Raw genomic sequence first — 25601 nt, 5'->3', positions numbered from 1 at the left:
ACATAATTGCATATATAAAGCATTTACATTAACAAGAGCATATTGACATATTCAGTAATTATTTTAAATTTATGATATAGTGGCTGTTGTAATCAAGATTAAATTGTTTTAATATGTTTTGTAATGTATCTAAATATATAAACTAAACTTTTTTTTAGTATGAAGTTGTCTTAGTTGTCAGCAGTTGTAAGTTGTTGTCACTTGCCATATGGCTTCTGATTAATTCTGAAAGAGCTGTCAACTTCCGATAATTTAATTTTCTATATTTTAATGTGAAACTCATTATCAGGATGTGAAAATTTAAAGAATTGGCTACCAATTATGACTAATAAAATTTTAATATATATATTTTTTGTTTCTAGAGAAAAACAGAAATCTGAAGCAAAAGACAGAAAAGTTTTAGAAATTCTGCAAGTCAAGGATGCTAAAATACAAGAATTGGAACAGGTTGGTGTTACAACAGAAAATACTAAATTTATAATATTTGTTCCAGGTAGTAGGTCTTTACAAATATTTAAAAATTTTTTTACAATAATGTTCATAAATAATATCAGGGTCATTATGTCAAGCTATTACTATAGTCAAGTTACTATAGTACTTTAGTCAGTTATTCTTTGTCTTCTGAATTAATAGACTATGTTATTTATACAATAAAACTCTTAAGATGATATTGTAATTTTATAGTAGTAACTATCAATCACTTTTTGTTGAAATCTGCTTTTTTTTAGCAATTATCATTCACTTCTGAAACTTAGAAATTTTAAAACGGTTTAATTTGTAGAAAAGATTTAACAACTGGGATGATTCTATTTGATCTTTTGAAAACTTGCATTTTCAAATTATGCAATTCTGTAATTGTAATTATACAATTTCATATAACTATATATTTTAAATTATATGTAATTATATACTCAGTATATTATCGCTACAAAAATCCATGTGGTCATTGCTTCCAGGAATAATCTTCAAGGTATTAACATCTTAAAAATAAAGGTGAAAGAAATTTAGGAATGGCCTATATCATGATATAGTATTTAAATTCATTTTATACCCAGTAGCTCTTTATAGGCTAAATTATCTGTATTTTCTAGATTAAATGAAGGTTCTTTCTGGCACCTATGCTCTTCCGACTTCTTACTCTATTTTCCTTCCTAGCCAATTAAACAATCATGAGAACTTTCATCTAAGGTTGGTTATTGTTATTAAGTTGTTTTATTAAAGGACTAAAAATGGAAGTTAATGTAGATAAAAGATTAAACAATTTGTTCATTCTCTACATCCATATAAACTTGTTCTAAAATTGAATATAGATTCCTATATGACATATAAATTTGAAATTTATACCTTTTCCAGCATTGTATTTTCCTTATGAAAATGTCATAATTGGTGCTATAGTGATAAAATTTTAAAAATAACTTTTTAGTTTATTTTGGGAAAAAACAGTTGTATTTGCCACTCGAATATCAAACAATATCCAAATGAATTTTAAGATAGATAAATATTGCCATATGCCTTGTATATTAACTAGGCTAGTGTAAGCTGTGTAATAGATACAATGTTAAGACTTGGAAGTGGCAAACATGATTTGTACCAGCATTTCATTGAGAAAAACCAGTTATGGCCACCGCAAGATTCAGGGGATTTGGGAAAATGTAGATCCAGGATGAGCAATCTCTTCCTCAGTCACAAGTCTGTTCTGTGGGGGAGAATGGATTTTGGTGCTCTTTTTGATATCCTTTGGCATTAAGTTTGCAATGCTTTAGGGAATGCTCAGTTTACCAGGTCTAGATAGTAATAGCATAACATTTAAAAAAATGTTGACTTTCTTAAATGACAATATATTTTTCCTTTGTCTTTGCTAAATTCTTTTTCTACTTCCTTTTCCTTGGGTAGATATTATTTCACTATTTACATTCTGAGTAGAATCGTTTAGCTCATAAAATATTAAATGCCCATGAGAGAAATTATTTGTCTTTTAGGCACCTAATTTGTTTTCTAGGGCCTTTAATTTCTTAGTCTAAACCATGTATACATGATTGTCACTTTCTACAGGGTATATTTTCAGTTTAATTCAACAAATTGCTGTATTAAATGTAGACATTATCTTGTGATGGTACTGTGGAAAATTCAGAGTTAAATTTCTTGCCTTTAATGATTTCTAAGTCTCTATGAGCAGTAGGGTGGGGATAAAAGTGAGGTGCAAGTAACCATATTCTGCTACATTAGATTAAGGTTCTGTGAGGGTGGGGACCCTTGTATACCCAACATCTAATATTTACCATATTGCCTGATTTATAATAGATGCTCTTTGAATATTTTTAAATGTGTGACTTAAATTGAATAAAACCAATGTATTTTAAGTGCCAGGAGAGAATCACAAGCAGAATGCTATAAAGATTCGAAGGAAGGAGAGATTAGGTACCTCTACTAATATTAAATTCTGTGGAGAGGTCTTAAGGTATTCAAATGTTTGGTTTTTTTAAAAATAAATTTATTTATTTATTTTTGGCTGTGTTGGGTCTTCATTTCTTTTTTTTTTGTGTGTGTGTGGTACACGGGCCTCTCACTGCTGCGGCCTCTCCCGCTGCAGAGCACAGGCTGCGGACACACAGGCTCAGCGGCCATGGCTCAGCGGCCATGGCTCACGGGCCCAGCCGCCCCGCGGCACGCAGGATCCCCCCGGACTGGGGCACGAACCCGCGTCCTCTGCATCGGCAGGCGGACTCTCAACCACTGCGCCACCAGGGAAGCCCGGGGTCTTCATTTCTGTGGGAGGGCTTTCTCTAGTTGCGGCGAGCGGGGGCCAGTCTTCATTGCGGTGTGCGGGCCTCTCACTATTGCAGTGTCTCTTGTTGCGGAGCACAGGCTCCAGACCCGCAGGCTCAGTAGTTGTGGCTCACGGGCCCAGTTGCTCTGTGGCATGTGGGATCTTCCCAGACCAGGGCTCGAACCTGTGTCCCCTGCATTAGCAGGTGGATTCTTAGCCACTGAGCCACCAGGGAAGCCCCAAATGGTTTTAATAGGTAGAGATTATAGGAGGATTTTCCCATGGTGAACATCAGGCAAAATTCTTGAAGCTAGGAGTGTAGAGTATGTTTGGGTGATACTGAAATTTATAGTTTGTTTCATAGATAATATGTAGCAGTGTAGGCTGAGATAAGACAAATGTTGTATTGGACCTGTATTAAGGAAAGGCCTTGATTGTTTGAATGAAGTAGTTGGACTTACAGGCCAAAGGAATCTATCTAAGCTTTTCATTCACTTAAGTTAATTAATCTGTAATCTCTGAAAATAAAACTGATAATCCAGTATACAATTAGAAAAAGAAAAGCAGAAAGTAGAATGATCTGTAAGAAGATTATTTCATAGTATAAGAGTAATAACATGAACCTGAACTATTAGTTTTGCAAGAATTAAACATATATAAATTAGAACCATAAGGAACTGACAGTAATTTGAAAGTGACTCCTGGTTTTCAGCCTGGAGAATCCAGGAGAGTAGTGGCGTTGTCAGAAAGAGGGTTATTATAAAGAGGTACAACTTACTGTGAGGATGACTTCTGAGCTTCTTTTAGACAATTTGTGTTTTAGTTATTGGTGGGAATTCCATTTAGAGATTTTTAAGCAAACCATTGAAAGCATGGATCCAATCCTCGGGAAGGAGTTTTCTCCTTGATATATAGATATCTAATGTTATAGTTAGAGGGAAGACTTTAAACAGAATTCTAAGAACTAGATATTTGCTGATATTATTAATGGGTGAGAGGAAGAACAAGTTTCAGTTAAAGAGATGAAAAGACTGTTCAGAGAAGTAGAAAGAGAGAAGTATAATATCCTATGTCATGAATTGAGAGAGGAGAGTTTCAAGAAACAAAAGGTGGTTAATGTAAAATGTTACAAAATTCATGGGGTTTGTGAAAAAATATTAAATTCAACAATCACGAAGTTTTTAGTGATTTTTAGAAAGCAACACAAGTGGAATGGTATATGACATTTTAAGAGATCACTGAATTCTTAGAAAGTAGTGGAAACAAATGAGGAAATTTAACAGTGCAGAGAAAAAAATTTTTACATTCAAAAAATGTTAGGCAAAATATTTGAAAGTAGTGGAGAAGGAAATTAAAATACACAATACAAGAAGACTTAATTGAGTTAACAGAATTCTAGTTGAAGGTGGAGACCATGAGATCAAGAAGATAACAAGATTTAATATATTCTAATTTTTTCATCTTTAGTCATTCAGATTATATCTTAATTTTCTTCTTAAACTATTATCTTTCCTCCAGCATTCTTTCAGTTAAATTTGTTATATATTTGTTCATCCTTTAACATTGCATATTTAGATGAATCTCTTGTATATACTCTTTGGTTGAACTTTGTGTCTTGACTCAATATTTACGTCTTTACCTTTTTAAAGATAAGTTTATTCCATCTGCGTAAGATGTGATATACTTATTTGATCTTTGTTCTCTGATTGACCTTATGCTTTCTGCTTTAGTATTTTCTTTGTCTTTTTAGAATTTGCCACATATCTGTCTTCTCTTCATTTGTGTGTGTGTGTATATGTGCATGCACTCTTACGTTGATTATTTGGAAGGTTTAGGGTCTGTATCAGTTCTTCTAGTGATTAAGTTTATTATTTTATATATAATATTTAACACTACACTTTTTAAAATTGAAGTATAGTTGATTTACAATCTTATGTTAGCTTCAGGTATATAGCAAAGTCATTCAGTTATATTTATGTGTGTATACATATATGTATATATATTCTTTTTCAGATTATTTTCCACTATAGGTTATTATAAGATATTGAATATAGTTCCCTGTGCTATACAGCAGGTCTTTGTTGTTTATCTTCTTTATATATAGTGGTGTGTAGCTGTTAATCCCAAACTCCTAATTTATCCAGCCCTCCCTTTTCCCTTTGGTAACAATGTTTGCTTTCTATGTCTGTGAGTCTGTTTCTGTGTTGTAAGTAAGTTCATTTGTGTCATTCTTTTGGATTCCACATATAAGTGATATCATGTGATATTTGTCTTTGAACAGTATACATCTTGATGCTAACATATTCTAAAAAATACAGACAGTATCTCTCAACTGCATACTGTAAAAAAAAAAAGAGAAAATTAGCAAATTTTTACTTATTCATCCTTTCTCCTGCATTTTAAAGTGAACTTAAAGAGAGTAATTGGAGGACTTAATTTCCTGTTCTTAGCATTGTTGGTTGTATTTTTTTATACTGTCAAGATTTCCAGTGTTTATGTTTCATAACCATTTTCTCTATTATTTTCTATTATAAATTCTATAGGAAAATATCTTGTGGTACATTAGTTTTTCTCCTGCTGTATAACAAATTAAAGCCTTAAAGGAATGTACACATTTATTAAATTGCTGTGGGTCAGGAGTCTGGGCAAGTTTAGGTGGGTCCTCTGCTAATTATCTCGATTGTAATTGAGGCTTCAATTGGGTTATGTTTTCATCTGGAGGCTTAATTTGGGAAGAATTTCCTTCCAAGCTTATTCAGGTCGTTGGCAGAATCCAAGTCCTTGCAATTTTAAGACTGAAGTCCTAAACAGGAACAAAGTCTGTAATAGGATTCTCCAGAGAAACAGAACTAATTGTGTGTGTGTGTGTGTGTGTGTGTGTGTGTGTGTGTAGAGATAGATAGATAGATAAAGATATGATAGAGAGACAGAGACAGAGAGAGATTGAGAAGCTGATTTTAAGGCATTGTTTCATGTATTGATAGTTGTGAGCTGGCAAATCTAAATTCTTCATAACAAACTGGAGACCCAGGGAAGAGTTGATATTGCAGCTGAATCCAAAAGCATTCTGGAGGCAGAATTCCTTCCCCCTCAGAGGATTAGTTCTTTTTTTTAAGGTCTTAAATTTGTTGTATGAGACCCATTCACATTATGGAGGCGTTATCTGCTTTCCTCAAAGTCTACTGATTTAAATGTTAATCACATCAACAAAACACTTTCACAGCAACATCTAGACTGGTGTTTGATTAAAAACTGGTTATTGGGGCTTCCCTGGTGGCGCAGTGGTTGAGAGTCCACCTGCCGATGCAGGGGACATGAGTTCGTGCCCCGGTCCGGGAAGAGCCCACATGCCGTGGAGGAGCTAGGCCCGTGAGCCATGGCCGCTGAGCCTGCGCGTCTGGAGCCTGTGCTCCGCAACAGGAGAGGCCACAACAGTGAGAGGCCTGCGTACCGCAAAAAACAAACAAACAAACAACAAAAAAAACTGGTTATCATGGGTAGAGTAGTTTAACCAAGTTGACACATAAAATTAACCAAATGGGTAAAATGTACTGAGAGAAATAGGCCTTTAGTGTGAGGTTTTATGTTTATCTGCTAGGGGTTAGGCTGTGTTTACTGTTTGTTTAGCAAAGGCTAACATTTGCTTTGGTGTCCTTTTTATTTGGGTTTCTTGAGAGACTTCTTAAATATCATCCAAAACACAAAGTTCTTTCAGTTGTATTACCTTTTTATTATACAGAAGCCCTATTGATGAAACCTATTGTGAGGTGTCTGGGGAGGGGAAGTATTCCATAGTCTTATGTTTAGGTCTCAGTCTTGTAGTGAGCTTGTGCCCCTAGGCTCTGGCCTTCACAAGTGCTTCTCAGTTTTTTCTCCCTTAGGAAAGATTGGAAGGCTAGAGGGTTTTGGAGTTGGGTTTTTACATCCTGGGGGTTGGTTAGTCTCTGGTAAAATCCCAGCAGGCTCGGGTAAAATAATTTCTCTTGAGGAAGGGCCTTGTTAAGAAATATATACTTAGGGGAAATTTTATTTTATTTTATTTTTAAATTAGTTTTTATTGGAGTATAGTTGCTTTACAATGTTGTGTTAGTTTCTACTGTACAGCAAAATAAATCAGCTGTACTTATACATATATCCCCTCTTTTTTGGATTTCCTTCCCATTTAGGTTACCACAGTGTATAAAGTAGAGTTCCCTGTACAATACAGTATGTTCTCATTAGTTATCTATTCTACACATAGTATCAATTGTGTATATATGTCAATCCAAATCTCCCAATTGCTCCCACCCCCACCCTTTCCCCCTTGGTATCCATACATTTGTTCTCTATGTCTCTGTCTCTCTTTCTACTTTGCAGATAAGATAATCTGTGACATTTTTCTAGATTCCACATGTATGTCTTACTGTACGATATTTGTTTTTCTCTTAATGACTTACTTCACTCTATATGACGCTCTCTAGGTCCAACCATGTCTCTGCAAATGACCCAGTTTTGTTCCTTTTTATGGCTGAGTAATATTCCATTGTATATATACGTACCACATCTTCTTTATCCACTCCTCTGTTGATAGACATTTAGGTTGCTTCCATGTCCTGGCTTTTGTAAATAGTGCTGTAATGAACATTGGGGTGCATGTGTCTTTTTGAATTATGGTTTTCTCAGGGTATATGCCCAGTAGCGGGATTGCTGGGTCATATGGTAGATCTAGTTTTACTTTTTTAAGGAACCTCCATACTGTTCTCCATAGTGGCTGTATCAGTTTACATTCCTACTAAGAGTGCATGAAGGTTCCCTTTTCTCCACACCCTCTCCAGCATTTACTGTTTATAGATATTTTGATGATGGCCATTCTGACTGGTGTGAGGTGATACCTCATTGTAGTTTTGATATGCACTTCTCTAATAATTAGTGATGTTGAGCATCTTTTCATGTGTCTGTTGGCCATCTGTCTGTCTTCTTTGGAGGAATGTCTATTTAGGTCTTCGACCCATTTTTTTGATTGTGTTTTTTCTTTTTTGATATTGAGCTCCATGAACTGCATATATAGTTTGGAGATTAATCCTTTGTCAGTTGCTTCCTTTGCAAATATTTTCTCCCATTCTGAGGGTTGTCTTTTCATCTTGTTTATGCTTTCCTTTGCTGTGCAAAGCTTTTAAGTTTTATTAAGTCCCATTTGTTTATTTTTGTTTTTATTTCCATTACTCTAGGAGGTGGGTCAAAAAAGATCTTGCTATGATTTATGTCACAGAGTGTTCTGCCTTTGTTTTCCTCTGAGAGTTTTATAGTGGCCAGTCTTATATTTAGGTCTTTAATCCATTTTGAGTTTTTTTTTTTTTGTAGGGTGTTAGGAAGTGTTCTAATTTCATTCTTTTACGTGTAGCTGTCCAGTTTTCTCAGCACCACTTATTGAAGAGGCTGTCTTTTCTCCATTGTATATCCTTGCCTCCTTTGTCATAGATTAGTTGACTATAGGTGCGTGGGTTTATCTCTGGGCTTTCTATCCTGTTCCATTGATCTATCTTTCTGTTTTTGTGCCAGTACCATGCTGTCTTGATTACTGTAGCTTTGTAGTATAGTCTGAAGTCAGGGAACCTGATTCCTCCAGCTCCGTTTTTCTTTCTCAAGATTGATTTGGCTCTTCGGGGTCTTTGTGTTTCCATAAAAATTGTAAAATTTTTTGTTCTTTTTCTGTGAAAAAAGCCATTGGTAGTTTGATAAGGATTGCATTGAATATGTAGATTGCTTTGGGTAGTATAGTCATTTTCACAATATTGATTCTTCCAATCCAAGAATATGATATATTTCTCCATCTGTTTGTGTCATCTTTGATTTCTTTCATCAGTATCTTATAGTTTTCTGAATATAGTTCTTTTGCCTCCTTAGGTAGGTTTATTCCTAGGTATTTTATTCTTTTTATTGCAATGGTAAATGGTATTGTTTCCTTAATTTCTCTTTCTGATCTTTTGTTGTTAGTGTATAGGAATGCAAAAGATTTCTGTGTATTTTGTATCCTGTGACTTTACTAAATTCACTTATTAGCTCTAGTAGTTTTCTTGTGGCATCTTTAGGATTTTCTATATATAGTATCATATCATCTGTAAATGGTGACAGTTTTACTTCTTCTTTTCCAATTTGAATTTCTTTTATTTCTTTTTCTTCTCTGATTGCCATGGCTGAGACTTCCAAAACTATGTTGAATAAATAATGGTGAGAGCGGACACCCTTGTCTTGTTCCTGATCTTAGAGGAAATGTTTTCAGTTTTTCACCATTGAGAATAATGTTAGGTGTGGGTTTGTCATATATGACCTTTATTATGCTGAGGTAGGTTCCCTCTATGCCCACTTTCTGGAGAGTTTTTTTTTTATCATAAATGGGTGTTGAATTTTGTCAGAGGCCTTTTCTGCATCTATTGAGATGGTCATATAGTTTTTGTTCTTCAGTTTGTTAATATGGCGTATCACATTGATTTGCGTATATTGAAGAATCCTTGTATCCCTGGGATAAACCCCACTTGATCATGGTGTATGATCCTTTTTATGTGTTGTTGGATTCATTTTGCTAGTATTTTGTTGAGGATTTTTGTGTCTGTGTTCATCAGCAATATTGGCCTATAGTTATCTTTTTTGTGATATCTTTGTCTGGTTTTGCTATCAGGGTGATGATGGCCTTGTAGAATGAGTCTGGGAGTGTTCTACCCTCTGCAATTTTCAGAAGGGTTTGGGAAGAATAGGTGTTAGCTCTTCCCTAAATGTTTGATAGAATTTGCCTGTGAAGGCTTCTGGTTCTGGAGTTCTGTTGGTTGGAAGATTTTAAATCACAGTTTCAATTTCATTACTTTTGATTTGTCTGTTTATGTTTTCTATTTCTTCCTGGCTCAGTCTTGGGAGGTTGTACTTTTCTAAGAATTTGTCCATTTTTTCCATGTTGTCCATTCTATTGGCATATAGTTGCTTGTAGTAGTCTCTTATGATCCTTTGTATTTCTGTGGTGTCAGCTGTCACTTCTCCTTTTTCATTTCTAATTTTATTGATTTGAGTCCTCTCCCTTTTTTTCTTGTTGAATCTAGCTAAAGGTTTATCAACTTTGTTTACTTTCTCAGAGAACCAACTTTTAGTTTTATTGATCTTTGCTATTGTTTTCTTCCTTTCTATTTCATTTATTTCTGCTATGGTCTTTATGATTTCTTTCCTTCTACTAACTTTGTGTTTTGTTTGTTCTTTTTTCTCTAGTTGCTCTAGATGAAGGTTAGGTTGTTTATTTGAGATTTTTCTTGTTTCTTGAGGTAAGATTGTATTGCTATAAACTTCCATCCTAGAACTGCTTTTGCTCCATCCCTTAAGTGTTGGGTTGTCATGTTTTTGTTGTCATTTGTTTCTTGTTATTTTATGATTTCCTCTTTGATTTATTCAGTGATCTCTTGGTTATTTAGTTGCATATTGTTTAGCCTCCATGTGTTTACGGTTTTTACATTTTTTCCCCTGTAATTGATTTCTGATCTCATAGCGTTGTTGTTGGAAAAGATGCTTGATACGATTTCAATTTTCTTAAATTTACTGAGACTTGATTTATGACCCAGGATGTGATCTCTCCTGGAGAATGTTTTGTGTGCACTTGAGAAGAAAGTGTATTCTGCTGCTTTCAGATGGGATGTACTGTGAATGTCAGTTAAGTCTATCTGGTCTAATGTGTCATTTAAGGCTTGTGTTTCCTTATTAATTTTCTGTCTCTCTGATCTATCCATTGGTGTAAGTGGAGTGTTAACGTCCCCCACTATTATTATGTTACTGTCAAATTCCCCTTTTATGGCTGTAAGCATTTGCCTTATGTATCGAGGTACTCCTAAGTTGGGTGCATAAATATTTACAATTCTTATATCTTATTCTTGGATTGATCCCTTGATCACTGTGTAGTGTCCTTCCTTTTCTCTTGTAATAGTCTTTATTTTAAAGTCTATTTTCGGGCTTCCTTGGTGGTCCAGTGGTAAAGAATCCACCTTCCAATGCAGGGGATGCCGGTTTAATCCCTGGTTGGGGAACTAAGATCCCACATGCCGTGGGGCAACTAAGCCCACGTGCTTTAACTATTGAGCTTGGACGCCTCAACTGGAGAGCATGCGTGGCACAAACTACAGAGCCCATGCGCTCTGGAGCCCGCATGCCACAACTACAGAACCCACGTGCCCTGGAGCCCATGTACCACAGCTAGAGAGAAGTCTGCGTGCCACAACTAGAGAGAAGCCCGCATGCTGCAATGAAGAGTGCGTGTGCTGCAACTAAATATACTGTATGCTGCAATGAAGACCTTGCCTGCTGCAAGTAACACCCGGCGCAGCCAAAAAAATAAATAAATAAAATAAAGTCTATCTTGTCTGATATGAGTATTGCTACTCCAGCTTTCTTTTGATTCCCATTTACATGGAATATCTTTTTCCATCTCCTTACTTTCAGTCTGTATGTGTCCCTAGGTCTGAAGTGGGTCCCTCGTAGACAGCATATACACGGGTCTTGTTATTGTATCCATTCAACCAGTCTGTGTCTTTTGGTTGGAGCATTTAGTCCATTTACATTCAAGGTAATTATCAATATGTATGTACATTTGAGGTAATTATCGATATGTATGTTCCTATTACCATTTTCTTAATTGTTTTGTGTTTGTTTTTGTAGGTCTTTTTCTTCTCTTGTGTTTCCTGCCTAGAGAGTTCCTTTAGCATTTGTTGTAGAGCTGGTTTGGTGGTGCTGAATTCTCTTAGCTTTTGCTTGTCTGTAAAGCTTTTGATTTCTCCGTTGAATCTGGATCAGATCCATGCTGGGTAGCGTAGTCTTGGTTGTAGGTTTTTCCCTTTCATCACTTTAAATATGTCCTGCCACTCCCTTTTGGCCTGCAGCGTTTCTGCTGAAAAATGAGCTGATAACCTTATGGGGATTCCCTTGTAGTTTATTTGTTGCTTTTCCCTTGCTGCTTTTAATATTTTTTTCTTCGTATTTAATTTTTTTTAGCTTGATAACATGTCTTGGCATGTTTCTCCTTGGGTTTATCCTGTATGGGACTCCCTGCGCTTCCTGGACTTGGGTGGCTATTTCCTTTCCCATGTCACAGAAGTTCTTGAGTATAATCTGTTCAGATATTTTCTTAGGCCCTTTCCCTTCCTCTTCCTCTTCTGGGACCCCTATAATTTGAATGTTGGTGCAGTTAGTGTCCCAGAGGTCTCTGAGACTGTCCTCATTTCTTTTCATTCTTTTTTCTTTATTCTGCTCTGCATCAGTTATTTCCACCATTCTGTCTTACAGGTCACTTATCTGTTCTTCTACCTCAGTTATTCTGCTATTGATTCCTTCTAGGGTATTTTTCATTTCAGTTATTGTGCTGTTCATTACTGATTGTTTGTTCTTTGGTTCTTCTAGGTCCTTGTTAAATATTTCTTTTATCTTCTCGATCCATGCCTCCATTGTGTTTCTGAGATCTTGGATCATCTTTACTATCATTACTCTGAATTGTTTCTCAGGTAGATTACCTATTGCCTCTTCATCTATTTGGTCTTGTGGGATTTTACCTTGCTCCTTCATCTGCAACATATTTCTCTGTCATCTCATTTTGTCTAACCTGCCTTGTTTATGGTCTCCTTTCTGTGGGCTGCAGGGTTGTGGTTCCTCTTGCTTCTGTGGTCTGCCCTCTGGTGAGTGATGTTGGTCCAGGGGTTTGTGTACGTTTCCTGGTGGAAGGGACTGGTGCTTATGCTCTGGTGGGTGGATCTGAGTGTTTTCCCTCTAATGGCAGGGCTGCATCAGGTCGTGTGTTTTGGGGAGTCTGTGAGCTTAGTATGACTTTATTTAAGCAACCTGTCTGTGGACGGGTGGGGCTGTGTTCATGTCTTGCTGGTTGTTTGGTGTGAGGTGTCCAGCACTGGAGCCTGCAGGCAGTTGGGTGGAGCCAGGTCTTGGTGTTGATATGGATACCTCCAGCAGAGCGTACTCCAATTAATATTCCCTGGGCCTGGGAATTCTCTGGTGGTCCAGCCTGCTGGACTCTGTGCTCACACCACGGAGGCCCAGGCCTGACCCCTGGCTGGGGAACCAAGACCTCGGAAGCTGCACAGTGTGACCAGAGAAATAAGAAAAAAAGGAAATAAAAAAACCGAAAAGTAAAGAAAACTAACAGAGAAATAAAACCTAAGACAAATAGCAAAAACAAAAGCAAACGAACAGCAGCAACAACCACACAACACACACACAGAAAAAAAATAAGAGAGCAAACAAACTAAAGAATTCAAAAATGAGAGAAATAAATATGGACTAAAGTAATAACAAAGAATGAAAAATGAAACAGAAAGGAAGCAAGCAAAAAAGTGAAGAAAACATAAAATATACACATGAAAGCATTAAAAATAAAATAAAAATCAAAGAACCAAAACCAGAGAAAAACCCCAAAACAACCAAAAAGTAAAATAAAAATAGAAAAAATATATATATTAAAAAAATAAGTATAAAAGATAAAAAAAAAGCAGCAACACCAACAACTGAACAAAATGAAACAAACAATAAAAACATAACAGTAATAAATATATTTTCCTGGGGCATCCTCTCTCAGTGTCCTTGCTTCCACAGTGAGCCATAACCAATCCCCACCTCCCAAGGAGGCCTTCCAATACCTCTGCATAGGTCTCTGCACCTGCTCTGGGCACTGTGGGGCAGCTCAGAGTCTGACCTGGCCTGACTCTCAGGTGTACTTGCCCCCAAAGTCCACTGCTGCGAAGGCTATACTGAACTCAATTGTTGGAACACTCGTCTATTCAGGTATCTCACAGATGCAAGATTTACCAACCCGATCTCGGGGATTAAATCCACAGCTTCTGCAGCTGCATGGAAAGATTTCTGTTCCTCTTCCTTAGTTGCACTGCCCCTGGGGCTCAGCTTTGGTTTTGATCCCTTCTCTGCGTGTGCGCCACCTTCCTTCCTTGCCCAGGCAAGAGAGAGCGGAAGCAGCAGCCGATTGGGTCACACTTACTCAGGCCAGGGAGGGGTACGGCAGCTACAGTTGGGGGGGGTGGCCACAGTTGGGGTGTGTGTGAGTTACCTGCGGTGGCCAGGACCAGCAGGCAGTTGCAACTGACTGTGGTGCACTGGCTCTGGTGGGAGTCCCCCTCCCAGTACCCGTGGAAGCAGGAGCTGGCGTGGGAGGGTGGTGGCTGCCCTGCCCTGCCCCCCATGTGCCACTCAACAATGGCACTTCACCTTCCAGGCAGACCACGCTTCCTCTAGGGGCATTCCTGGCTGTGCTTCCCTCACTCCTGTCCCCTCTGCTGTGCCCCGGGGAGGCAGAAGCTGGCTGCAAAGGGGTTGTAATGGTGGCCCCACCCCTTGCATACCACTCACGAGTGGCGCCTTGCTTCTATGGTGTCTGGAACTTTTCCCACAAACTTTCGTGGTTGTAGAGCTCCTTACTCCTGTCCCTTCAGGCTGTCTTTTGGTAGCCAACAGCTGTCCCCTCCCTGGCTCCTTACTCCAAACCCCATTTTCCAGCACCCAGACCTTGTTTGCAATAGGTGACTCATGACTCAGGCTGGAATGCACAGAGCTGTGGTGTAGACCATGTGTGCAGTTCTTACTTTGTCCTGCCTTCCACTGACCAATGGCTGCGTTCTCCTTTGTTTACCCCGAAGGTCCTTTTCTTTCCCAGCTGGTTTACCTACCATGAGGGAGTTAGAATTTTTGAGTTGCGGGGACCTCTCCTCACCTTCAGCTTCCCGCCAGGGTTGCTAGTCCCATTTTTGATTCCTCTTTTTTTTTTTCTTTCTTTCATCTTACCCAGTTGTGAGGGGATTTTTCTTGTCCTTTTAGGTTTCGAAGTCTTCTGCTAATGTTCAGCAGGTGCTCTATGAGAATTGTTCTATTTGTAGATGTATTCTTGATGTACTTGCGAGGAGCAACGAATTCCACGTCCTCCTATTCTGCCATCTTGACTCCTCCCCACTAGGGCATATTTTTAAATGTCTGTGTTCCCTCTCCCCCCACAGAAAGCAGGAAGGGACTTTCTCTGATCTTCACGGTGACAATCGGTGACAATCTGATCGTGCTCCTGTGTGTAGAATTCACGAAATTATGGGAACTCCTCTAGACTGGGCCCTCCTAGATGTTTTAACTCTCAAACATGTCCACACTGATCCTCCAATAATTTGTTACTTGCAAATTTGATTTTCCTACCCTGTTACTGGTTTCCATGGAGTTTCCTTTCTTCTGGGTTTTTGCTCTGCTAAATTGTCATTCTCTGTATCTGCCTGTCTCTCTAGTTTTGGGAACAGCAATTTGCCCTATGACCTCAGTTCTCTGATGACTCTAGGAAGAGGTGTTGATTTTCAGTTTGCTCAGCTTTTTTCATGTTGTGTGAAAAGGAGAGACAACTTCCAAGTTCCTACATCCTGGATTGGAAGCCAGAAGTCCCTCCATTATGTTTTTGTTTTTCTACTGAGTAATGTTCAATAGCCACTACTTTTCCAAATTTGTAGTCTGTGGAATGGAGTAACAGTTAAGAATGATGATTCCTTTAGTTTATTTAAATCTTAACTATGTTTCTAGTCAAACTACTAGAAAGTCACACACACACTATTTTTTAGGTAGTTGCAGGAAAACTTCCATAGAACAATCTAATAATATAGCATATTTTATTGATAATAGTGTAAAAATTGCCATATATCTTCTTTTGTTAAGACTACACTTTACCTTTGTTGCTATTAGTTATAAAGTAAATCTTGTAATAAATTTCTCCTTCAAGTATTATATTAGATAACATGACTCTGCTAATAACCGAGTGTATTGTATTCAATTAGATGATTTTTTTAAACATTATATTTCTCTTTTTCCTTACCTCTAGGAAGCTCATAGATAAGTTTTGTTTCTCATTTACATTTAATTCTCTCACCCCTTCCCCTTTCTCCATTTACCATTGTTTTAGTTGTGGTTTCATTACTTCTCTATTTTTTTATTAAAATTTTTATGTGCATTTGAAAGTAGGTCATATAAATAATATACTAACTATGCTCAAGTATTGCCTCCTACAGTTTTAGGTCTTCTGTGCCACTGCTGCCACTCCCCACTTTTTTTCAAAAATGCTTCATATTCACGATCATTCTCTTCTTACTCTATAGACTTCTTTTGACCATGATTTGAATTATTCATTTCATGGCTTATCCATAATAAATTATTTGTTTCAGACATACTTTCTCTTGTCACTCTTTATGCTTTATGGTTCCTCTGAGTTCTATTTGCTATTTTAATATTAACTCAAGGCAGACCATTAAGAATGTACTCTACTGTATCCAGAAAAGTTTGTTTGAAAAGGTTTCATGAAGCTAAATTTAGGACTTAGAGGGTATTATGCTTAGTGAAGTAAGTCAGAGAAAGACAAATAATATATGATATCACTTATATATGGAATCTGAACAATAAAACAAACTAGTGAATATAACAAAAAAGAAACAGACTCACATAGAGAGAACAAACTAGTGGTTACCAGTGGGGAGAGGAAAGGGGGAATGGACAAGATAGGTGTAGGGGATTAAGAGGTACAAACTACTATGTATAATGTAAATAAGCTAAAAGGATATATTGTACAGCACAGGGAATATAGCCATTTTGAATAATAACTATAAATGGAGTATAACCTTTGAAAATTGTGAATCATGTTATATACCTGAAACTTATATAATTTATTATAAGTCAACTATACTAAAGAAAACAAAATATATGAATTGTAACTATATATACCTATGCTTTCATTATAGAAACTAGATCATTGAGGGTATATTTTATCAGGAAAATATTTTGAGTTGTACAAAATTTAACAGATGTTTGAGAGTTTATCAGTCCTCTTCCACTGGGAGTACATCTTTGTCTAACTTATTACTTTAATGATTATAATATATAATACCAGTTATTAAACTAATTATCAAAATTTGATAGTTTTGGTTAACTAAGTTCCCACTGTATTTTGTGTTTTTATTTAAAAATTAAGTCTATATTTGTCCTGTGGATTACTAAATTCACTCAACTGCCAACATTTTAATATATTAAATAATTTTCATGAAAGAGCTTGCTATTGGTGTCATTTATATTGTCAAGTTAAGTTTAGTTCACATTATTGGGCAAACCCTTCTGAACCTTAAATCATTTGATCTAGTGTCGCACCTTCCTGATAGTCTCCAGAATAGATGAGAATGCTCAATTTTTTGTCAGTTCTTCTTTGAAAGGATAGGCCTGTAGGTATTTCACTCTTAGTGTTCATATGATTGAATTTATCATTCAGTGTCAGTCTCATTCATAAACACTATAATCTAGTTTGGGAGATAGTATGAGTACATAGATAATCAGTAAGACTAGGTAATTTGTTATGTGTCAAATGAATAATGTAGGCAATACAGAAATTTAGAAATAGCAGAAATTACTGTGATAGCTGGGGAAGGCTTCATTGAGGAGGTAGAAATTGAATCTTGAAGAAGGCTGAGACTTAGATGAGAAAAGAAAAATAGGCTATGAATTGTGGATGGGCCATGTTTATGCATCTGTTTTTATGCTGTTTGATTGATGTCAAACACATTTTGATATGCCCTAATAATTAAAATAGGAAATAAAAATTAAAACTAATATGAGGTACCATTTATAGCTCATTTGTAAAAACTTACCAAGCTTGAACGTCATGTTGGTGCACATGTGGAGCTATGAGAACTCTTGAAGTACATATAGCCTATGAACTAGTAATGCCACCTCTTAATATAAATAATCAAGAGCAATGTTTTATTAATGTGATCCCCACAATGAAAAAAGTATATTTTACTTCATGACCCAGTATACACAGAGATGAAATAAAAGTTTCATATATACACTACTATATATAAAATAGATAACTGATAAGGATCTACTGTATAGCACAGGGAGCTGTACTTAATACTCTATAATGGCATATATGGAAAAAGAGTACAAAAAAGAGTGGATATATATGTATGTGTATAACTGATTCACTTTACTGTGCAGCAGAAACTTACACAACGTTATAAATCAACTATACTCCAATAAAAATTTAAAAAATAATGTAGTTCTTACTATATATAATAAAGGTAAAATATAACAAAGCATATATCAAGTATGAATTTAATAATGTTTAAATAAAATAGAAATTGTAAATTAAACACTGCAAAAAAATTTAAGAGATACTAGTTTCAAATATTGGTTGAAAAAATGAGTGGGTTGACAAAAGTTGAGTAAGTTTAGTAAAGAGTTAATATCAGGACATGGATGTCTGCTTTAGCATGTTGGTTCAAGGTGGCAGCAGATAATTCAGATGGAGGTATTTTAGAGAAAACTGGAAATGTGGGATTGGTGATTGGGAAAGTGTCAGGGCTGGATTATGGATTGGGTAGTTTTTCAGACAGAGATGAGATCAGAAGCCAAGAGAGTGGATAAATTTTCTGAGGGAAAAGCTGTAAAGATTTGAGAAGAGGGAAACTAAGAATTGAGTCATGGCTACATCCTCCAATTAGATATCATTTACTCTGGTAGGTGAGAAGAATATTCAGTTAAAAATTATGGCAGTTTTAATATTCTGAATATTCTTTCTACAGAGCAAGATACTTTTTGTATCAAGGCAGACTTTCCATTTTTCATTCTTTAAAATTGCTTATGCTTTCACAAAACTGTATTCGTTTCTCTAAAAAATGTTTTCTTCCAAATGATAGTAAAATAGAGGATAATTCTTATTTTAGCTACATAAGCATTTTCTTTAATTAGAATGTTTTGTAAATTTTCATTTTTTCCCTATTACACACAGAAATCCAAAAAGTTTTCTTTCTGTATGTGGCTTAATATTTGGTATCCAGTTTTTATGAGTTCTTCATCTTAAACTAGTAAGTCAGTACCATATTTGCACATTTTACTTGAAAATCTCTGGGCATGTCATAGGAAATGAGTATTATGATAATGGATGTTATTTTGAAAGGTAGTTAATTCTAATATTATCAGTCAAAATCTAAAACTTTTTACATAAAATTATTTTTTCTTAGAAATACCAGCTCATCAGTAATTTTGCTTTTTTCCATAGAGAGAATCAGGACTAAAACAGGAAATAAATGACCTTGTAAAACGGAACATTGCAGTAGATGAAGAAAATGCTTTCTTAAGGAAAGAATTCAGTGACTTGCAGAAGAAATTTAAAGATAAAAGTCAAGAAGTTAAGGTGTGTTGACTTGTACATAGTTTTACAGTACTTTCTTTGAAGTCCTACTTAAAGCTTTGTCAGCCTTTGTGGCACAGAAAGTGACAAGCTTGGAGGAAAAATTGCCTTAGGCCCTGCTGTACCATACAGTTTTATCACATGCAGAAATTCTGAGAAAGATGCTTTAAAGCTAAGACTCTAAGCTTTATAACTTTCAGATAAATAGTTAATGATGGAAATGGAGCTAAGAAAGTAGGAGTGTGAATATGTGGCTTCTTGTAATTAGATTCTGATGGGACTGGCATTATTAATTGATAAAACCCAGGTCTGGGAGGATATGTCTGTGTGGGTCTCAAAAATAGCTGGGGACAGCATCAAAGGCAGCTTGATCAATTAATGGGCTCTTTGCAAATGTGTACTTATCAAAGCTGTCATCCAGTGAAAAAATATGACCCATCCACCTGCATGAAAAGAGGCCAATAAAAGTATACAGGTGACCTTGGCCATCAAATATAGAAGCTGCTGTGGGGGTAAAATTGTACAGTTTATATTTGCTGATTAGTTCTCACCTGTTTTTTGGTTTGTTTCATTTTGTTTTGTTTATCGGCCCCTGTGGTGCTGTTCTACAGGACACTAAAGAGTGTGTACAGAATAAGGAAGAGCAAAACAGACTGGTTATAAAAAATCTGAAGGAGGAAAATGAGAAATTAAGTACCCACTGCGCTGACCTGCTAAATGACCTGGAGAAACTGAGGAAGCAGAAAGCACATTGGAGAAAAGAAAAGCCTAGCATTGATGCAAAAATAAAGGTATGCAATGAGAATGGAATCTGTGCTGTTATTTTGGATCTAACTTCTTATAGGAAGTTTATTACATGTTATTTTCTTTAAATAACAAGTTATATATTCATATCCACCAGTGGGGACTAGCATTAATTTATATTCCTTCAGTTAAGACCCACAGCTTTTTAAAAATTGATGTTGCAAAGCAGGAAACTGACTTCAAATACTTATCTAAAATGTAATCATTAAAAAATAAAGGCTATTGCATTTTGAAATAAAACATGTTTTGAAAAAACATTTAGAATTATGAATTTTGGCTTTTTTCAGTTAGGGATTAAATTTATAAATATAGCTAGGATTCATTGCAATACAGTTTTAATACTGTATTTTCCAGGTCTTTTAAAAACTGTAAAAAAAGCACAAAACAGTTAAAAAATACTCACATGTGTTTTATATGTGTTTCTTTGGCTTGAGAGGGCCTTATTCATCGTAAAATTTTATTTTTATAGAAGATAAAAGGTACAATCAATCTTTATAATATCCTTATATCCTTTTTGATCAGTTTTTTCCAAAATAATATGTTTTTGTAGCTTTCTCTTGGTCTTGAGAATGTTTTTGTTCATTTTTTCCCATCGAATTTCAGGTTTCTCTTTTAACATAGATCTTGTTGAAAAGGCCTCAGACAAATTTTAGTGCTAGTAAATATGATAGTCCCTCTATGTATACATGCTTAAGAAGAATATATAACATAAGTATACACACACATATATATATAGCTATTAAAATATAGTAAGAATGATATGTGTGTCTATACATGTGTGTGAGTGTATGCATGTGTGCCTGATTATTTAAGGATTTGTGTGTGAATCTATTCATTGCAGATATTTAAAGAAATACATACAGTAATTCTGTTAGTGCACAATCAGGGAATGACTGAGCCATTGAGAGAAGTGAACTCTGGCACATTTGTTTTCTTATTTTTATATCAGTTTCTGCTTCCCTACAGCCTTTAAGCAGTTTGGTAGTGTCATAAGGGTAAGTGGTACTTCCTTGTGTTAATCATAGCTACATGATTTTTTGATGATGATTTCATTTCCTTATTTGCCATTCAAATAGTCCATTCTATGATTTACTCTGATTTTCAGTTCTGACTTTTTTTTCTATTAGAGTGCTTATCTTTTCTTATTAATTTGTAAGCATTCTTTATTCTAGATAGCAATACTTTTAAAAATATATATATATCACACATACCTTCCGTTCAGTGAGTCTTGAATAAGGTTAATTAAACATTCAAAAATTTGTGAATTTTTATAGAGTCATTTTTATTATTTTCTTTAATGTTTTTGTTTTAGAAGTCTTATATTCTTAAGTATTCCCTACCCTAAAAATTTTAATCTATTTAAGATTCATTTTTGGGTGTGGTCTTCCACACCATTTATTCAGTAGTTTATTGATTTGTGATTCAGTCTCTCTCACATCTCTAAGTTTCCATGGGTGTGTTTGGGTTTGTTTCTGGACTTCCTGTTATTTTCATGGTTTTAGGTATTGTCGTTTTAGAATTTTACTCATTATTTTGTAGGGTGATCTACTTTTTCTTCTTTTTGTAAGTCTTGAGCCCTATATGTGCCTCTTCACTATCTAATAATATTTAAGGATCATTTCATTAGTTTTACTGAAAAATTCTGTTAGAAAGCAGGTTGGAACATCATCTAATTTATGAATTAATTTTGGAAGAATTATAACCCTGGTATTTAAGAATGTGGCATATGGTTTTGTAAGTTTCTTAAAATGGTACTGTTCATTTTTATTAGATTTATTCCTAGCTTTTAATATTAATGTTAAAATATTGTTTTATGCTAAATAATTATTTTTGCTGAATAATATTTTAAATTATATTTTTAATCATTTCTAGAAGACAGCAATATTACTGAATTATCTTGAGCTTCTTTTCAACAATTTTCCCCAAATGTCTTATTAGTTCAAAAAATGTGTACATTTTCTAGATTTTTCTAAGTTATATAATTAAATTGTCAGTAAGAAAACTGCCTCTTTCTTTCCTTTTGGTGTATAGTTCACATACCATACATTTAATCCATTTAAAGTATACAGGCCAATAGTTTTTAGTTTATGCAGAACTGTGCAACTATTATCAAAATTACTTTTAGAACATTTTCATCATCCCCAAAAGAAGCCCTGTAACCTTTAACAATCACTTCTCATTTATCCTTAGCTCTGCAGCCCGAGATAACCACTTATGGCCTTTCTCTCTATATAGATTTATCTACTCTAAACATTTCACATTAATGAAATTATAGTATATGATCTTTTGTGGCTGACTTCTTCCACTTAGAATAGTGTTTTCAGGGTTTATTCATGTTGTAACATGTATCAGTACTTCATTCTTTTTATAGTTTAATAATATTCTATTATATAAATATCCTACATTTTATTCATTTATCTCAAGTAGAAGGACATTTGTGTTATGAATAATACTGCTACAAATATCTGTGTACAAGATTTTGTGTATACATCACACATTTTTATTTCTCATAGGTACATACCAAAGAGAGAGATTACTAGGTCATGTGATAATTCTGTTTTTAAGCTTCTGAGGAACTGTCAGACTGTTTTCAAAAGCAGCTGTACTATTTTACATTCCAAACAGGAGTTACTGAGGGTTCTGATTTCTCTCTGTCCTCGTCAGCACTTGTTCTTGTCTGTCTTTTTGATTGGAGCCATCTTTGTGGATGTGAATGGCATCTCATTGTGGTTTTGATTTGCTTTTCCCTTATGGCTAATAATTCTGGTCATCTTTTTATATGTTATTGGCCATTTGCATGTCTTTGAAGAAGTGTGAAATCATTTCTTTTGCATATATTCTGGATACAGGTCTCTTTTTATTGATATAATTTGAAACTATTTTCTTCAGTTTTCTGAGTTGTTTTTTACATCCTTAATGGTAGTATTTGAACACAAAAGTTTAAAATTTTGATAATTAATTTATCTACTTTTTCTTTTGTTGCCCATGCTTTTGGGCATTCTCAGATACATCTCAGATATGCATCTTGAGAAACCATTGCCTAATCCAAGATCATGAAGATGGACACTTATGTTTTCTTCTGAGAGTTTTATTTCTTACCTTTAGGTCTTGATCCATTTTGAGGTAATTTTTGATGTTATGATGTTTGATAGGAATCCAGCTTCATTCTTTTGCATGTGTATTCAGTTGTCTCAGCTCCGTTTGTTAAAAAAGACTATTCTTCCCCCACTGAATTTATCCTGCCATGTTGATCGAAAATCAGTTGACTGTAAATATAAGGGTTTATTTCTGGACCTCAATTCTGTTCCTTTGATCTATACATTTATCCTCATGCCTATGCCACACTACATTGATTATTGTAGACTTATAGTAAGTTTTCAGTTGGGGTTTGTGTGTCCTCCAGATTTATTCTTCCTTTTTCAAGGTTGGCTATTCTGTGTGTCTTGCATTTCTATATGAATTTTAGAATCAGCTTTTCCATTTCTTGCAAAAAAAAGCAAGCTGAGATGATTTTGGTAGAGATTGTATTGAATCAGAAGATCAATATGGAGAGTGTTACCATCTTAATATTATAACTCTGATTCATCAACATGGGATGTTTCATTTAGTTAGAAAATTCTTTAATTTCTTTCAACAATGTATTAAAGTTTTCAGACTATAACTTTGTATTTCTTTGGGTACATACATTTTGAAATATTTAATTATTTTTATGTTATTCTAAGTGGAATTGTTTCTTAATTTTCTTTTTGGATGGTGCATTCCTAATGTAAAGGTACACAATTAATTTTTGTATATTAATCTTGTATCTTGCAACCTACCTAAACAGGTTTATTCCTTAGGATTTTCTATGTGTAAGATCATGTCATCTGTAAGTAGAGATTGTTTCCTTCCTTTTAATATGTATGTCTTTTATCTCATTTTATAGCCTGTTGCCCAGACTAGAACCTCTAGTATGAAGTTAAATAGAAAAGAGAGAGAGTGGACCTCTATGTCTTCTGATCTCAGGAGGAAAGGAGTCACTCTTTGACCCTTAGGTATGGTATTAGTGCTTCTTCCTGATCTCAGGAGGAAAGGAGTCACTCTTTGACCTTTAGGCATGATATTAGTGCTGAGTTTTTTTGTTGATGTACCTTATCAGTTTGAGGAAGTTCCCTTCTATTCCTAGTTGGTTATTTTTTTTTATCATGAAGGGGTATTGCGTTTTGGCAAATAAATGCTTTCTATGTATCTATTGAAATGGTTATGTGGTTTTTGTCTATCATTTTATTGGTATAGCATATTACCATACTTGATTTTTGGATGTTAAACAAACCTTATGCTGGTGGGATATCTTTATCTTTATCTGGCTTTGGTATCAGGATAATGCTGGCATTAAAGAATGAGTTAGGAAGTGTTCCCTCCCTTATATTTTTTGGAAGAATTTGAACAAGAATGGAATTAAGTCTTTTAAAATGTTTGGTAGAATTCACCAGTGAAACCACCTGGTCCTGGAATTTTCTGTGTTGGGACGTTTTGATAACAGATTCAACCCCTTCACTTATTATGGGTTTGAGATTTTCTATTTATTCTTGAGTCAGTTTAGGTATTTTGTATGTTTATTGGAATTTGTGCTTTTCATCTAGGTTGTCTAATTTGTTGATGGACAACTGCTTATAGTATTCTCTAGTCATCTTTATAATTTCTGTATGGTTAGTAGTAGTGTCTTTACTTTCACTTCTGATTTTAGTTACTTACATCCTTTCTCTTTTTTTCTTTGTCAGTCTAGCTAAATGTTAGTTAATTTTGTTGTTCTCGTCAAAAGAGTCAGCTTTTTGATATAGTTGATTATATTGTTTAGTTATTCCCTTAAAAATGTTTCTACAGTAATCTTCATTGTTTCTTTCCTTCTTCTCTCTTTGGATTCACTCTGCTATTCTTTTCTGTTCTTTAAAGTATAAAATTACATTATTGATTTGAGATATGTCACCTTTTTTAGTGTAGGCATTTACAGCTATACGTTACCCTCTGAGCATTGCCTTTGCTACATCCTGTAAGTTTTGGCGTGTTATGTGTTTTTAAAAAAAAATTTATTTAGGTCTTCCCTGGTGTCACAGTGGTTGAGAGTCTGCCTGCCGATGCAGGGGACATAGGTTCGTGCCCCGGTCCAGGAAGATCCCACATGCCGCGGAGTGGCTGGGTCCGTGAGCCATGGCTGCTGAGCCTGTGTATTTTGAGCCTGTGCTCCGCAATGGGAGAGGCCACAACAGTGAGAGGCCCGCATACCGGGGGAAAAAAAATTATTTATTTTTGTCTGCGTTGGGTCTTCATTACTGCATGCAGGCTTTCTCTAGTTGAAGCGAGTGGGGGATACTCTCCGTTGCGGTGTGCGGTCTTCTCACTGCGGTGGCTTCTCTTGTTGCAGAGCATGGGCTGTAGGCATGCGGGCTTCAGTAGTTGTGGCATGCAGGCTCAGTAGTTGTGGCTCGTGGGCTCTAGAGCGCAGGCTCAGTAGTTGTGGCACACAGGCTTAGTTGCTCCATGGCATGTGGGATCTTCCTGGACCAGGGCTTGAACCCGTGTCCCCTGCATTGGCAGGCAGATTCTTAACCACTGCTCCACCATGGAAGTCCTAGCATGTTATATTTTTGTTTTCATTTGTCTCTGGATATTTTCTGATTCTCTTGTGATTTCTTCTTTCATCTATTGGCTGTTTAAGTGTGTTGTTTAATTTCTATATATTTTGAATTTTTCAGTTTGCTTTCTGTTACTGAGTTCTAGCTCCATTCCACTGTGGTTGGAAAAGATACTTTGTATGAGTTTAATTTTTTTAAGTTT

General features: G+C 35.5%; 1 protein-coding gene across 8 annotated transcripts in view; it reads left to right on the top strand.

The window, feature by feature from the left end:
• CNTLN (centlein) overlaps window positions 1-25601 on the top strand; it is a 356448-nt gene that overhangs the window by 89139 nt on the left and 241708 nt on the right. For all 8 annotated transcript variants that reach the window (XM_081237458.1, XM_081237459.1, XM_081237457.1 and 5 more), the window contains exons 3-5: window positions 363-447; window positions 18852-18986; window positions 19595-19774. In XM_081237458.1, the coding sequence (XP_081093584.1) occupies window positions 363-447; window positions 18852-18986; window positions 19595-19774 (400 nt within the window). The remainder of the gene's footprint in view (window positions 1-362; window positions 448-18851; window positions 18987-19594; window positions 19775-25601) is intronic.

The sequence above is a fragment of the Mesoplodon bidens genome, assembly GCF_964165515.1.
Source record: "Mesoplodon bidens genome assembly, chromosome: 6".
Lineage (NCBI taxonomy): Eukaryota > Metazoa > Chordata > Mammalia > Artiodactyla > Ziphiidae > Mesoplodon > Mesoplodon bidens.
This window is presented reverse-complemented; position numbering and strand designations above follow the sequence as displayed.